Below are 15,956 nucleotides of genomic sequence, written 5' to 3' on the forward strand. Positions count from 1 at the left end.
ATTTTCACTTTCCCATTGATGTAGCAGTCTGAGATTCTGTAGATACAATGTCTTGATAGTTTTGGGGTAAATGTGTTGACCAAAAAACAGCAATTTGGGCTTTTTGATTATTCTCCTTACCTGATTTACTATATGGGTTAATTCATTTATTGTTTTCACATTTCGTACAGATTTATAATTTATGAGCTGAAGATCACTCTTGTACATACACCTTATCAGGCGTAGGAGCGTCATAGATGGGGAGGTTCCTGTTCGGGACCCGGCTTTACGAGTCAAATCAGAGATCCGCTAGCAGGATGGGTGCAGTAGATTGCTTCTTGGGCAGTTCAGTATTACATTACCAGTCATTCATCTGAACAGCCACTATGTGATACTACAATGTGTGGCTGGTGCGGCTTCTGGACGCCTCTGACTACCACTCCTGACTCTTAATGGTCTCTTATAAACAGCAAATAAATAGGGGACTTTGTATAAATTGCATAATCCAAGTCTCAATAATCAGAGCCACAAAGATTTCAGGATTACTGAAACAAAATAACAGTTGGATATTTCAGGATTAAGTACTGTAGAGCGGCACCAAGCGGATTAATCCCTCCCAGACAAAATAAATAATGCCCTTCACTTAACATGTACCAACAAATTAGGATTTAACATTCTATTTATTATTTCAGATGACTTCAACTGATAATTAAGTAAATTCTGTACATCCCTGTACCCAGATTGTGGAAGAATGTATATGTCACCAAGGATATTTTTACAGAGAACAGTGGAAATCATTTGTAGGGAATAGTGATGAGCGAACGTGCTTGGATAAGGTGTTATCCGAGTATCTTCGGCATGCTCGTATATTATGTTCGAGTCCCTGCGGCTGCATGATTCATGGCTGTTAGCCTCAACACATACGTGGTTTGCCTAACAAACAGGTAATCCCACCATCCCACCACATTTAGCGATGCACCAGCGATCCCGACAACGATACAACCCGGTCAGGATCGCTGGTGCATCGCTAAATGGTCGCTAGTGAGCTGCCAAACAGGCACATCTCACCAGCGATGCAGCAGCGGTCGACGGTCGTCACTTACCTGTCACGCAGCGAGGGTGACGTCTTCCGCCCGCGTCCAAGGAGTCGCTCGTCGGCGCCAGCAGGAAGCCGACGACAAGAAATGGACCATCCCATTCTCGAGCGATCAGCGATATCAAGCGGGGAGCCGGGTCGGAGGTAAATGTCACATGTAGCAAGATCGCTAGTGATATTGCTGTTGCGTCACAAAATCGGTGACGCTTTAGCGATATCGCTAGCGATCTCGCTATGTAAGAAGGGGGCTTAATAGCCGTGAGAAATGCAGCCACTGGGATTTGGACATAGTGTACGAGCACACGGAAGACACTCGGATAACACGATACCCGCTCTTGACTAGTAGGGAACATAAAGTAGAAGAAAGTCAATCTTGGGTGAAAAACTGTCCCAACCTTGACCTTGAACAGTTTAAGACAGACTGGTTGCTTGAGATGTATCTTTCATTCATTGCATTCATAGCAACGAGGTTGTCATCCATGTAAACAACAATTCTGAATGATATGCCTATGTGTTTAGCTATCAGGACAAAGATCCAATGGTGGCAATCCATTGGATTCCTTCCTGGATCAAATATTCATGGTCTATTGATAACCCGACTACATAGGTTTTAGAAGAGCCTGTAACCTGTTCGGTATGGCTGGCTATGAATGACTCCATTGCTCAGATGAAAGCTAGAAGGTCTGTCACTGACAGAGGAGGCAAAAAGCAGCTCGTTAGCAGTCAGGTTTGCGGTCACTTTGTTTTGGTGTCCACTATCTTCTCCTGTTCACCTGACACTCATGCACAGACTTCTAGTTCTTCAGGAGGTTTTTCGTAGAAAAATAAAATTTATTGACTACTGTTGATAAATGGGTGATTTTTTGGGGTGGAGTCTAGCTGATGTGACCCCTACTGTTCCTAAGAATGGGGCGCCCTAAAAAGGGATGGGGAAAATAAGGAGTCAGGAGCTCTGCCTCTAGCTTCTCCCTCCAGGTCCCCCTTCTTCATGGTATCTTATCAGTAGTAACTGCCATCTTCTATCTCAGCAATGTAATAATCTTGTCTTCACTGAATAGAGGTTTTTATCTGTGAATTGGGAATTTTGAGAATGAATTATGAGTCCTGGCAGAAAAGGAAGCAGATTTCTCTGATAAATATATATTACAAAGTTTCTTATTTTCATGTGTTATATTGATCTATAATGAAAAAAAATGAAATGATGGATAGTCTTTAAAAATATAAAGTTGGTTGAGACCCGCTTTTGAAATGTATCTACGCTTCTAATGGTATGGGCACTATTAGGGTCCTTTTCTATGCATAAGAAATTAGCTGGAGGAATCACTATAGTGTTATATTTTCCATTGAGTTGAATAGGCAGGTGCCATCTGTGTCTCAGAGGTAAATCATGCATGCTACAATTTTTTTTTCCCGAACCATTCAGTCCGAGGAAAAAATCAGAAATGGGCACGGCCTCATGGAATAACATGGGTACGAGCGCTTTCCGTCAAAACCGCGTATAGCACTTGTCCGAGTTATACGGTCGTGTCCACCAGCCCTTATGCTGAATATTTTCCTGTAAGTTATATATCTTTCTATTCAGCTCCTCCTGCCCTAAAACTTGATGCTGGCAGATTGGATACCATTTTCAGTATGACTGGTTATCTTTTAGGCTTGCCGCACTGTGCCATGCACCTACCAGTGTCCCTAAAAGTTGGCAACAAGCTGTATGCATGTTTCTTTTTCTTTTTTTTCAATTTGAAGACAATTCCCTCATATATTGATTCAGATTTTTAACTTTTTCTTCTGTAGAAGAAAGTAGTGAGAGAAAGAGAGGAATTAAAGATTTGTAAAGGGAATCTGACACACCCATCCCTCCGGGTCGTATATAACCAATTAATATGGGCATACAGGTAATAGAAATGTTACACTAGTCTTTCCTGTATGTCTCATATTAATGGTCTTGTTGCTGAGAAATGTTATATTCTGTCTGTATGTTAATGATTTCTTCCAGGTTCTGGGGCGTGCGGTGCCTGGAAAAGATCCCTGCCCCTGTCATTACAATTTTACCTCCTCCCATCAGCGTCCGTTATGGCCCCAGAATCCCGCTCCTGTGCCCTGCACTCCCTCAGAAATACATACCTCATATTCCCTTCTATGGGCGCTGCACTCAGGGATCTTCTGTGTAGGCGCCGGCGAGTCACTGTGACCTCCAGGGTGCGCACCCATAATGTGCTCTCGCTACTTACTCCCTGCACTGTCATCACTAGGAACTATGTGTACATAGTGATGATTATATAGGGAGGAAGTGGGGAGAGCACCTTATCAGCGCACACAACAGAGGTCCCTGGAGCTGAACTCACCGCGCCTGCGCAGAAGATCTCTGAATGTAGTGCCCACAGAAGGGAGGATGAGATATGTATTTCTGAGGGAGTGCAGGGTGCAGGCGTGGGATTCCGGAGCCATAATTCTGATGGGAGGGGGTAAATATTACAATGAAGACAGGAGGCAGGGATCTCTTCCAGGCACCGCATGCCCCGAAGCCTGGAGGAAATCATTAACATAAAGACAGATATAACATTTCTCAGCAAGAAGACCATTAATATAAGACATACAGGAAGGACTATTACCTGTATGCCCATATTATTATTATTATTATTTATTATTATAGCGCCATTTATTCCATGGCGCTTTACATGTGAGGAGGGGTATACATATCAGAAAAGATCAACCAGAATGGTGACCGGTCTGCAAACCCTGTCTTATGAGGAAAGGTTGCAGGATTTGGGATTGTTTAGTTTGCGAAAGAGAAGACTGAGAGGAGACTTAATAGCTGTCTACAAATATCTAAAGGGCTGTCACATTGTAGAAGGATCAACTTTATTCTCATTTGCACAAGGAAAGACTAGAAGCAATGGGATGAAACTGAATGGGAGGAGACACAGATTAGATATTAGAAAAAACTTTTTGACAGTTAGAGTGATCAATGAGTGGAACAAGCTGCCACGAGAAGTGGTGAGTTCTCCTTCAATGGAAGTCTTCAAACAGAGGCTGGACAGACATCTGACTGGGATGATTTAGCGAATCCTGCTTTGAGCAGGGGGTTGGACCAGATGGCCCAGGAGGTCCCTTCCAACTCTACGATTCTATGATTCTATGATTCTAATACATACAAGTACAGTAATCTTAAACAATACAAGTCACGACTGGTACAGGATGAGAGAGGACCCTGCCCGCAAGGGCTCACAATCTACAACGGGATGGGTAAGGGTACAGTAGGCGAGGGTAGAGCTGGTCGTGCAGCGGTTTGGTGGATCGGTTGTTACTGCAAGTTGTTGGCTTGTCGGAAGAGGTAGGTCTTCAAGTTCTTTTTGAAGGTTTCCATGGTAGGCGAGAGTCTGATATGTTGTGGTAGAGAGTTCCAGAGTAGAGGGGATGCGCGGGAGAAATCTTGTATGCGATTGTGGGAAGAGGAGATAGGAGGGGAGTATAGAAGGAGATCTTGTGAGGATCAGAGGTTTCGTGCAGGTAAGTACCGAGAGACTAGGTCACAGATGTAGGGAGGACTCAGGTTGTGGATGACTTTGTATGTCATGATTAGGGTTTTGAACTGGAGTCTTTTGGTAATGGGGAGCCAGTGCAGGGATTGACAGAGGGGAGAGGCCGGGGAATAGTGGGGGGACAGGTGGATTAGTCGGACAGCAGAGTTAAGAATAGATTGGAGGGGTGTGAGAGTGTGAGAGGGGAGGCCACAGAGCAGGAGGTTGCAGTAGTCAAGGCGGGAGATGATGAGGGCATGGACTAGGGTTTTTGCAGATTCTTGGTTGAGGAATGTACGGATCCGTGAAATATTTTTGAGTTGAAGTCGGCAGGAAGCGGAAAGGGCTTGAATATGTGGTTTGAAAGAGAGATCAGTGTCAAGGATACCCCCGAGGCAGCGAGCTTGTGGGACTGGAGAGAGTGGGCAGCCATTTACTTTAATGGATAGGTCCGTTGGGGGGTTCACGTGAGATGGGCGAAAGATGATTAATTCTGTTTTGTCCATATTAAGTTTTAGAAATCTAGCGGAGAAGAAGGATGAAATAGCAGACAGACATTGAGGGATTCTGTTTAGTAGGGAGGTGATATCTGGTCCAGAGATGTAGATCTGTGTGTCATCAGCATAGAGATGATACTGAAAGCCATGAGATTCTATGAGCTGTCCGAGGCCGAAGGTGTAAACGGAGAAGAGCAGGGGCCCTAGGACTGAACCTTGCGGGACTCCGACGGATAGGGGGCGCGGTGAGGAGGTGGTGTGCAAATGGGAGATGCTGAATGTCCGGTCTGCTAGGTATGATGCAATCCAAGATAGGTCCAAGTCTGTGATACCAAGAGATGAGAGGGTCTGTAGTAATAGGGAATGGTCCACTGTGTCAAAGGCAGAGGACAGGTCCAGGAGGAGGAGGACAGAGTAGTGTCGCTTGGCCTTGGCGGCTAGTAGGTCATTGGTGACCTTAGTTAGGGCAGTTTCAGTGGAGTGGTATGTCCGGAAGCCGGATTGCAAGTGGTCAAGGAGGGAGCAAGAAGAGAGGTGGGAGGATAGTTCAAGATGGACGTGTTGTTCCAGTAGTTTTGAGCCATAGGGGAGAAGTGATATAGGGCGATAGCTAGATACAGAGGATGGGTCAAGAGAGGGCTTTTTGAGGATAGGTGTGATTGAGGCATGTTTAAAGCTTGAGGGGAAAACACCAGTTGTTAGTGATAGGTTGAAGAGAAGGGTTAGGGTTGGGATGAAGACTGTGGTGAGGTTTGGGATGAAGTGGGATGGGATCGGGTCAAGTGCACAGGTAGTGAGATGTGATCTTGAGAGTAGAGTAGAGAGTCGATCTTCTGTAATGGTGGAGAAGTTGGTTTTGGGGGAGGAGGGCAGGGCAGGTAGGAGGAAGGGCACTGGGGGTTGTTGACCAAAACTGTCTCTGATGTTATCAATCTTCTTCTTGAAAAATGAGGCAAAGTCTTCAGCTGAGATGAGTGGAGAGGGAGGAGGTGCTGGGGGGTGGAGGACAGAATTGAAGGTGTTGAATAACTGTTTAGGGTTGTGAGACAGGGAGGATATGAGAGATGAGAAGTAGGTCATATATGTCCCAGGGTGACAGATTCCCTTTATGTTCTCAGAATCTCACATTTCCAGGATTTTCTCAATGTGATAAGAACTCCTTCCAAGTGTTACAATGTATTTACTTGTTAAAGGTCTAGAAATGTTCCCTCATTATCTAGGAAAGGCTGTCACAAACTTCTAAATAATTCCACTCGTCTAAATAATTCTGAATGAGACCTGGATGCGGCGTGCAGAAATTTAGGTGTTACTGTTGGGTCAGGTTGCTCAGTGCCTACCACTTGTCTGTACTCTTGTGCAATCAACAAAAGCGAAATAATCAAGATCAAGACCAGAGGGCTCATTTCAATACTGCTGGAATCTTCTGACAACAGACGGCTAATTCAATTCCGCAAAGAAGGTGTGTTATTGAAAAAAAAACTCCCTGCTCCGCTTCACTGCACATTTTAAAAGAGAGTTAGAAGCCTATGCACAATAATAAAGCGGGAAACAGCTGAGAAATGCTTAACTAATGGGAACAAATGCAAGAAAATGGACAACAAAGACTTTTCGTTTTTTTTCTTTTAGTTTATCCTTTCTCCTCTCATAAAAATATTGCTTTACAATAAAAGATTTTCATTTTTTCCTCGGTTCAATAATAAAAATTAATACAACTATTATCATGGCCTTAAACAAAACATTAAAGGGAACCTGTCACCATGAAAATGCCAGCACCATGATATAGAGCAAGGGGAGCTGAGCAGATTGATATATAGTTTTGTGAGTAAAGATTCAGTATAACCCATGATTTAATCATTAAATCCCCTTTTTGGGATTTTTGTTTCAGTGACTGACAGCTATCTCTCTATACACACTTATACAAGGAAGGCTGTCAGTCACTGATAGGACTGCCTACTGGACAAGAAAGTGCAGAGGCTGAATTGATAAAAACACAGGTTATACTAAATATTTACTCACAAAGCTATACAGGGCATGTCAAAGTTTGGACACCCCTGGTCAAAATTATAGGGAAAGACTCTTAGCTTTTTACAAAAATCATTTGCAAGCTGTGATTGTCATTATCCAGTTTTGCTATTTATCTCCGCTGTGTCCTGCAGACCATGTCAGTTATAGTTTCTGCCGACGGCTTGTGTAGCTGACTCTGTTTGCCCTGATTTGTCCTGCTGCTTACTTACTGAACCCGTATCTGTTTATCCCCTCTTCCCTTCCCGACTTAGTATTTCCCTTTCATGTATTGACTCTCTGGTTTTGAATTGGCTTGGACCCTGACCTGTTATTTTGTCTCTAGTCTTTGGCATATCTGCTCCTGACCAGTACTGACCCATTTGGCTTGTTGTTAACTCTGTGTTTACTTATTCCTTTTGTACTGCGCTACAGTCCTATAGTGACCCAGCTTGTTTTGACTATTCTGCTGCCACCTGGTGGTCTCGCTGCTGCATTGCAGGTCTGGCCTTTCTGTGTGCAGTCCTCCCTTCACTGTATTGCCACCAGCGTGACAGTGATACTTGCAAAAGGGGGTGCTACTAAATACTAACAATGCAGGGTGCCCAAACTTTTGCATTGGCCCATTTACCTTTTTGTAATTTTTAAAATGTAACACATTACTATATATATATATATATATATTTGCCAAAAATACATATTAAATGTGCCATCTTTATCTTTAGGCCTTTTCGAGATCATTTCATCTTCAACTTGCTCAACTGTTCACAATAACAATTATTTTGCCCAAACTTTTATTGCCACTGTCAGTAAACACCCTCATGACGTCAGGAGATCAGACTGTCAGTCACTACATGTCTTACACTGGCAACTCACCCTTTCATTTACAATAATCTCTGGAGAAAACAAAAAGCAAAAATCACAAAATATCCTGAAATAAAAAGTAAAAAATAAACTGCAAATAATGCATAGAGGTAATAATAATAATAATAATAATAAGGGTATTTAGTAAGCATAATTTTGATCATTTTAATAATCTCTGGAGGCAGATCCTCAGGGAGATCTATGTCCAGCCCATAGATCTTAACAGCTCATTTACATATTAAGAAAAAGTGGATTTGTTTAGAATAAGACATCGGAGCACAGATATCAAGGTATCATTTTATGCAGCTTTGAAGGGTTGATGGTAATGACAGATTCCCTTAAAATAAAATAAAAAAATCTACATCTGGAGCGCAAACAGTCCATCTGTTTGGTGGTGCAGACATTATTGCTTCCAAGACACCAGGAAAATGCATAAAAAATGGCACCTAGATGCTGTATCAACATCGTAGTTATAAATATTTTTTTCAACTCCATATCTAAGCTTAAACTGTGACAGATTTTGTATAGATGTGTCCCAATTCCTTTCTCTCTAGCTCGGTACATGAATAGACCTGCAGTATTTTTTGCTTTTGTTGTTTGTTTTTTATGTTGTTTTTGCGACACTTTTTCTTTTTTCCTTTTCTTTATGGATCACATTAAAACCAGTCGTGTGAAGGAAGCCGCTGCATCTAAACGAGAAAGGATGAGCTCTAAATTTCTTTCTGTTCTCTTCTTTTTTTTTCTAGCTTTTGACTCCTCCAGCAATATCTTCCCTGTGAGTCAGAACCTCGTAGATGTAACAGCGTTTGGTTAGGGTTCCCATGTGTCCCGATATTCCTGGAGCAATCCACGTTGTTACTAAAAAAAAAAAATATCTTACTGGAGTATTTGAAAGAAAATTTGCATGAATTCAATTTTACGCTCGGTCGGTCAGAGAATCTGTGCGTAATGATTCTAAGTATGATGCAGAGCACGGCTGGTCCATTATATAAATGGCAGACGTATTTCTGATCATTTTCAACATATCCCACCTTGGAAATATGTAACGATATGTCGGTTCCCAATACTCGTGGGGGAAAAGGATTACTGGACCTTACCTGTGGCCCATTCTTTTAGGCCACGTTGAAGGTACAAGGATTTACATTTTTTTTTTTGCAACCTTTTTTTTTAGTAGGATATGCTAGAAATGATTGATTGGTCTGACTGCCTCGGGACTTTCATTGATCCCACAAAATCTAAATTTAAGGGTAAAATCTGTGTTCAGTGAAGACAGATTTTCCAGTACTGAGATAGATGACAGTTGGGGCTTCTAAAATGCTATGGAGGAGGGAGGAGCTAGAGACAGACACTGACATTCTATAAGTTCTCATGAAATAACAGTTCTCCATAGAACTTCATAAGCACCAACTGCCATCTTCTATCTCAGTAGTGGAAACATTTATGTTCACAGATTTTACCCATGAATTGAGAATATTGAGAATGAAAGATCAGTCCAGTAGGAGAAACAAGACATTTTCTCTGATAAAATGTTACAAAGTTTCTTATTTTCACATGTACAATTGATGCATGAAAGTAAAAAAAAAATGCAAAAAAAAACCCAGCAATAACTTTTTAAGGTGTCCATACACATTAGACTGGACGAACTAATAGAATACGGAAGGACCAGCTGATAATTGAACGTGTATATGATGTTTGGCAGGCGTATATTCTTCAGTTGTTGCACAAAATAAGGATCAGGAACAGGCTTGGACTGGACCTCAGGAGGACAGGAGAATCCTCTGGTGGACCACCACCCTCTATATGAGCAGTACTTGCACAATGTACTTGAATCATGAAATTCAAACTCTTTTTTCCTTTAGTAATTTGCTCTTTTAGCCATTTATAATTTGCTTGTTTGGAAGAGTCATTTATTACGTGAAAAATGATCACGTTGACTTCTATCACAATTTCTGCGTCCATATATTTAATTCTTTGAAGGCTGCTTAGAATATCCTCAGACCCATCTCCTCTATCCATGAACAATTTACTGTTCGCATAGCAATTTATTCTCCAAAAATAATGGACAATATGTGAAGTTCTCATCTGTACCATGAAGGCCTTTGCAGTGTTGTTTTTTTTATTTCTTTGTTGAGATAAAAACAGTCAGTTATTATACAGAATAGTCACTTGTTTATTCTGTAGAGGCTGAGTAAATTGATTTTTTTATAATAAATGATAAAAGGACTACACAGTCATGGAGGAAAGAAATCAGACATTGTGTTGGGTGGTGTATGGAGCCATTGAGGACCTTATTGTGTCATCAATGTGATAGTGTATTGTGTAAGTCCTAATCCCGGAATCTTAGCACAGACGTTGCTGGTTTACAATGGTGGATTATATTGGTAAATTCACAATTGACTTCAACAGAAGAGTGAAGAGGTTTTCTTTCTAGGTAAAACTAAGAATAAGCTATGGATGTGTGATACATGCACTGAAATGGACAGTTGCATTCTATTTTCTTTTACAAATAGCTGTATAATAATAAGTATAAGGCATTAGTGAGTGTTCTGTCCCCGTACGAGGCGAATGTAGATGTGGTTGACTAATAGGGGCTGTGAGAGATCCTACCTCCGTTTCCTCGATGCAGAGCAGACAGGACCGATGCTGATCAGCATCCGGAGAGATGATGCATACCAGGGATTGTGTGCAATCCAGACTTATTTATTTGGAAGTCTGTAGGTACAACGTATGATCAGTAGTAGTATGATGAGAAGTAGAACTTCTCTAGGAAAGCAGGTGTAAGCAAAGTGTGATAGCAAAGTGCAGCAAGTGTGGTCGAAAACTGATGTCTTCCTCAGCTCGGTTCAAGGGTGTCTCTCCCACAGAAAATGAAATTAAAATGAAATGGTTGCCAGGAGGAAAGGTGATCCCTAAACCGGAAATGAAAGGCACGCCTTAAGAATTAATTAACTACAGATTTCTGTACACAAAAAGGCCAGTAGGTGGCAGCAGAGTGATATGTAAGAGCAGATATAAATGCCTGGAAGCCGGCCATATGGAGCAGCACAGTGGGGGGGTTCCTCCTTTATAAGGGTCAAAATCGAAGACATAAAACTATGATGAAAAGTTAATTTTCCCTATATGCTGTATATAATGCCATCATAGTGCGCAGCGCCTTACAGATCTAATTAAAGACCTATTAAGCTTTCTTGCCCCCTCACAGTTGGAAATCTGAGACAAGTTACTTGGCATCCCCACTTAAAGAGTAACCATCAATTTAATTTTTATTTTAGAAATCAGTAGCACAGATGAAAATAATTAACTTTGTAAGCTATCGGATCAGAGAAATCTGCTTCTTTCTCTGCCAAAATTGATCAGTCTTTAGCAAAATTGTGAGACAGGAGATGAGCGTTGCTATGGATACAATTCTATGTAGGTTGGATTAGGGAGGAGCTTGGGGCAAAGCTCCTCCCTCCTTCCGCCTTTTCCCGCCTACATAGAGTGTTATCAGTAACAGCTTCCATCTCCTATGTCAGTAATGGGAAAGTCTTCAATGAATGCAGATTTTACATCAGAATTGAGAATTTGACTGATCACTTCTGGCAGAGAAAGAAGCACATTTCTCTGATAAGATATATTATAAAGTTGCTTATTTTCATGTGTACTACTGATTCATGGAATCAAAAATTAAAATGACGATTACTCTTTAAGCCTGTGGTTTTAGGTAATGGGCAGCTAGTTGTAAGTTTACTGTGAAGTAATACATGAATTTTCCTAGCAGGATTAGTACACGCTGACATCAAAGAAGAAGACAAGTGTTTGGTAGCAATTTTCAAGCATGGGATAATCCCTTTAAAGGAAACATGTCAGCACATTTTTACTGATGGGTTTCCTTTAAAGGGATTATAAGTAGTGACAAGGCTGTAAAGTTGCTTGTGTGTCAATAAAAAATGACACCTTTTTTAGTAAAGATCAGATGTGCAAGTCATTAGAGATCTAGTGTAGAACCCCTATACATACAAATTAGCCAGGAAGTGCTTTAGGGGCGTGTTAGTGCACATGCATTGACACGCCCCAAGTGAACTTCTAGCCTGATTTGCATATGGCTTCCTGGCTAGTTTTCTCATGACTGGCACATCAGATCTCTACAAAAAAGGTGTCAATTTTTTAGGGAAACGAGCACCAATAGAGACATACCACTGCATCTATATGCAAGATATTGCTGACAGGTTCTCTTAAAGGGATGAAAGCATGGGAACTACAAATGTTAGAAATGTGCCAGTCTGCCATTATGTAAAGAATAGGGTTGGTTTTGATTTGTATGTGATGTTAGCGTTTATGGGGGTGGGCAGTCATTTTCTCAAGAGTGGCTTTGTTAAAAAGAACAATGCTCTCGTGATTCTGCAGTGATTGCTGAGGGTGTACGTCTTTTGGGCTTTTTATGACAGATCTTTAGCAGCTATAATGATAGGCTGTAAAGTGGTAATAACTATGTAGATGATAATTCACTATTCAATATGACATCAGTGAAAAATGATGGTGGGATATTGAGGTGACCTATCAGTACCTTGGTCAAAAGTAAAATAATTTTTCAACTGGTCAGAAAGCACCAATAGAAGAGATAGATCCCCCCAAAAAGACACTAAGTGTCCGATGCTAATCGCCGAACACGGACTTCTCCCAGAAGTCCGTTGCAATGTTCAGCGTGCTGGGGGAAGTCTGTTGAAGAGACAGAGAAAGAGAATTTTCCAGCCAAAAGTTTGGGTCACCATTCTTCTTAATGGGGTTTGGGTTCTGATTCAATTTGGGGCATCTGTACCTCACTTTCAAATAAGGTTCGGATTGGGTACCAGAATTTGAAATTCCACAGGTCTGATCATCCCTAACTCTGATACCATTTATAGTATTTGGTGGCATTTTCATTTTTTTTATTATTCGGAACGTATATTCAAGGTGGCAGCTCCATTGATTGTTACACAGGCAATAAGGAAACCTTAGAGGCTATGGACACCTTTGACCTAAATGGAAAGCAATATTTTTACATATGTTAGTAGGTACCTTTTTTTAAAAAAAATTGCATTAAGTTGTAGGTACCAATCTTCACTCCTTCATTCATTTTCAGACCCCCTAATATTTAGTTTGTAACCTGATCCAATTTTGGATTTTTCTCTTTTGGGAGTGTCTTTCCCTGAAATATAAGCTTGATATGAGCTGTGTGTGTATCCAGGGTGCTGCTGTCTTCATTAGCTCATATACCAACCCAACTTTTATCTTACATTTATTTCGTCTTTGTTTTTTTATCCATGTCTTCCTCTTGTGTTTTATCTACCCTCCCTGAGACTGAGATGCTTTTTCCTCCTCTCCATACATTTGAAATCTGAGTATACAGTGCCTTGCGAAAGTATTCGGCTCCCTGGAACTTTTCAACCTTTTCCCACATATCATGCTTCAAACATAAAGATACCAAGTGTAAAGTTTTAGTGAAGAATCAACAACAAGTGGGACACAATTGTGAAGTTGAATGAAATGTATTGATTATTTAAAATTTTTGTGGAAATTAAAAAAACTGAAAAGTGGGGCGTGCAATATTATTCGGCCCCTTTACTTTCAGTGCAGCAAACGCACTCCAGAAGTTCATTGTGGATCTCTGAATGATCCAATGTTGCCCTAAATGACTAATGATGATAAATATAATCTACCTGTGTGTAATCAAGTCTAAGTATAAATGCACCTGCTCTGTGATAGTCTCAGGGTTCTGTTTGATGCACAGAGAGCATCATGAAGACCAAGGAACATAACAGGCAGGTCTGTGATACTGTTGTGGAGAAGTTTTTAAGCCAGATTTGGATGCAAAATGATTTCCAAAACTTTAAACATCCCAAGGAGCACTGTGCAAGCGATCATATTGAAATGGAAGGAGTATCATACCACTGCAAATCTACCAAGACCCGGCCGTCCCTCTAAACTTTCATCTCAAGCAAGGAGAAGAATGATCAGAGATGCATCCAAGAGGCCCATGATCACTCTGGATGAACTGCAGATATCTACAGCTGAGGTGGGACCGTCTGTCCATAGGACAACAATCAGTTGTACCCTGCACAAATCTGGCCTTTATGGAAGAGTGGCAAGAAGAAAGCTTTTCTCAAAGATATTTATAAAAAGTGTAGTTTAAAGTTTGCAACAAGCCACCTTGGAGACACACCAAACATGTGGAAGAAGGTGCTCTGGTCAGATAAATCCAAAATCGAACTTTTTGGCAACAATGCCAAACGATACGTTTGGTGTAAAGGCAACACAGCTCATCACCCTGAACACAGCATCCCCACTGTCAAACATGGTGGTGCAGCATCATGGTTTGGGCCTGCTTTTCTTCAGCAGGGACAGGGAAGATGGTTAAAATTGATGGGAAGATGGATGGAGCCAAATACAATACAATTTTCTTGAAGAAAACCTGTTGGAGTCTGCAAAAGACCTGAGACCGGGATGGAGATTTGTCTTCCAAGAAGACAATGATCCCAAACATAAAGCAAAATCTACAATGGAATGGTTCACAAATAAACATATCCAGGTGTTAGAATGGCCAAGTCAAAGTCCAGACCTGAATCCAATCAAGAATCTGTGGAAAGAGCTGAAAACTGCTGTTCACAAACGATCTCCATCAAACCTCCCTGAGCTTGAGCTGTTTGCCAAGGAAGAATGGACAAGAATTTCAGTCTCTCGATGTACAAAACTGATAGACATACCCCAAGAGACTTGCAGCTGTAATCGCAGCAAAAGGTGGCGCAACAAAGTATTAAGTTAAAGGGACCGAATAATATTGCACGCCCCACTTTTCAATTTTTGAATTTCCACAAAAATTTAAAATAACCAATAAATTTCGTTCAACTTCACAATTGTGTCCCACTTGTCATTGATTCTTCACCAAAAATTTACATTTGGTATCTTTATGTTTGAAGCATGATATCTGGGAAAAGGTTGAAAAGTTCCAGGGAGCCAAATACTTTCACAAAACACTGTAACTTCCACCTCTCAGCTGATTTGTCTGACACTGAAAGATGGGGAGAATGAGAGCATTGAGAAGCATGAGCTGATGGAATTTGTAATATTTTGCAGATCCCTCAGCTAAACATAGGACTTAAACAACATGAATGAAGACTTTTTAGTCGCTTAACTTTACATTTTGAAAGGAAATGAATATTTAAAAAAATTATATGCAAAGGTGTACATGGTCTTCAACCAACCCAGTGATAATTCAGTGATGTCCCATTTGACAATTGTCTCCCCTTAGTGTGTAGTTAATCATAACTATGGTTAGTTACATGGTCTCCTTGTAAAACATGTACAGATTATGAATAATAACATGTTTCTTATTTTCAGGGAACAAATCTCAAGACAGCGGCATCGCAGAGATGGAGGAACTGCCTGTACCTCACAATATCAAGATAAGTAACATCACATGTGACTCTTTCAAGATCTCGTGGGATATGGATTCTAAATCTAAGGATCGGATAACACACTACTTTATTGATCTGAATAAGAAGGAAAACAAGAATTCCAACAAGTTTAAGCATAAGGTAAATCTAATTTTTTAATGTTGTCATGATATATTTTGGTATCTGATCTGCTCTATTTTGCTATTTGTCCCAACTGACCAAGCATTAGAGAATTTCACTTCTGCCTGACCCCCGCCAACTGCATATCGTCAGCCGCTTAGACAATTTATAGTCAATTTGCGGAATGTAGTACTTCAACTGTTTGTTAATATAGAAATTACTATAAATAGTAAATTTAATGATGGTATGGTGACTTCTTACAGAGCATATCCCTAGACATTTTTCTTAGGGTATGTGCTCACGCTGCGGATTCTGCTGCGGATCCGCAGCAGTTCCGCAGACAGTGTACAGTACCATGTAAGTCTATGGGATTTACAATCCGCAGTGCACATGCTGCGGTTTTTTCACTGCTGAAAAGCTGCGGTTTGAAATCCGCAGAAAGAAATGACATGTCAATTCTTTCTGCGGA

The 15,956-nt window shown here is 40.9% G+C and overlaps 1 protein-coding gene across 2 annotated transcripts in view; it reads left to right on the forward strand.

The window, feature by feature from the left end:
- PHYHIPL (phytanoyl-CoA 2-hydroxylase interacting protein like) overlaps positions 1-15,956 on the forward strand; it is a 179,965-nt gene that overhangs the window by 118,741 nt on the left and 45,268 nt on the right. For both annotated transcript variants that reach the window (XM_073548265.1, XM_073548266.1), the window contains exon 2: positions 15,312-15,508. In XM_073548265.1, the coding sequence (XP_073404366.1) occupies positions 15,312-15,508 (197 nt within the window). The remainder of the gene's footprint in view (positions 1-15,311; positions 15,509-15,956) is intronic.

Source organism: Dendrobates tinctorius, unplaced genomic scaffold (genome assembly GCF_039654945.1).
Source record: "Dendrobates tinctorius isolate UK_male_01 unplaced genomic scaffold, ASM3965494v1 ptg000156l, whole genome shotgun sequence".
Lineage (NCBI taxonomy): Eukaryota > Metazoa > Chordata > Amphibia > Anura > Dendrobatidae > Dendrobates > Dendrobates tinctorius.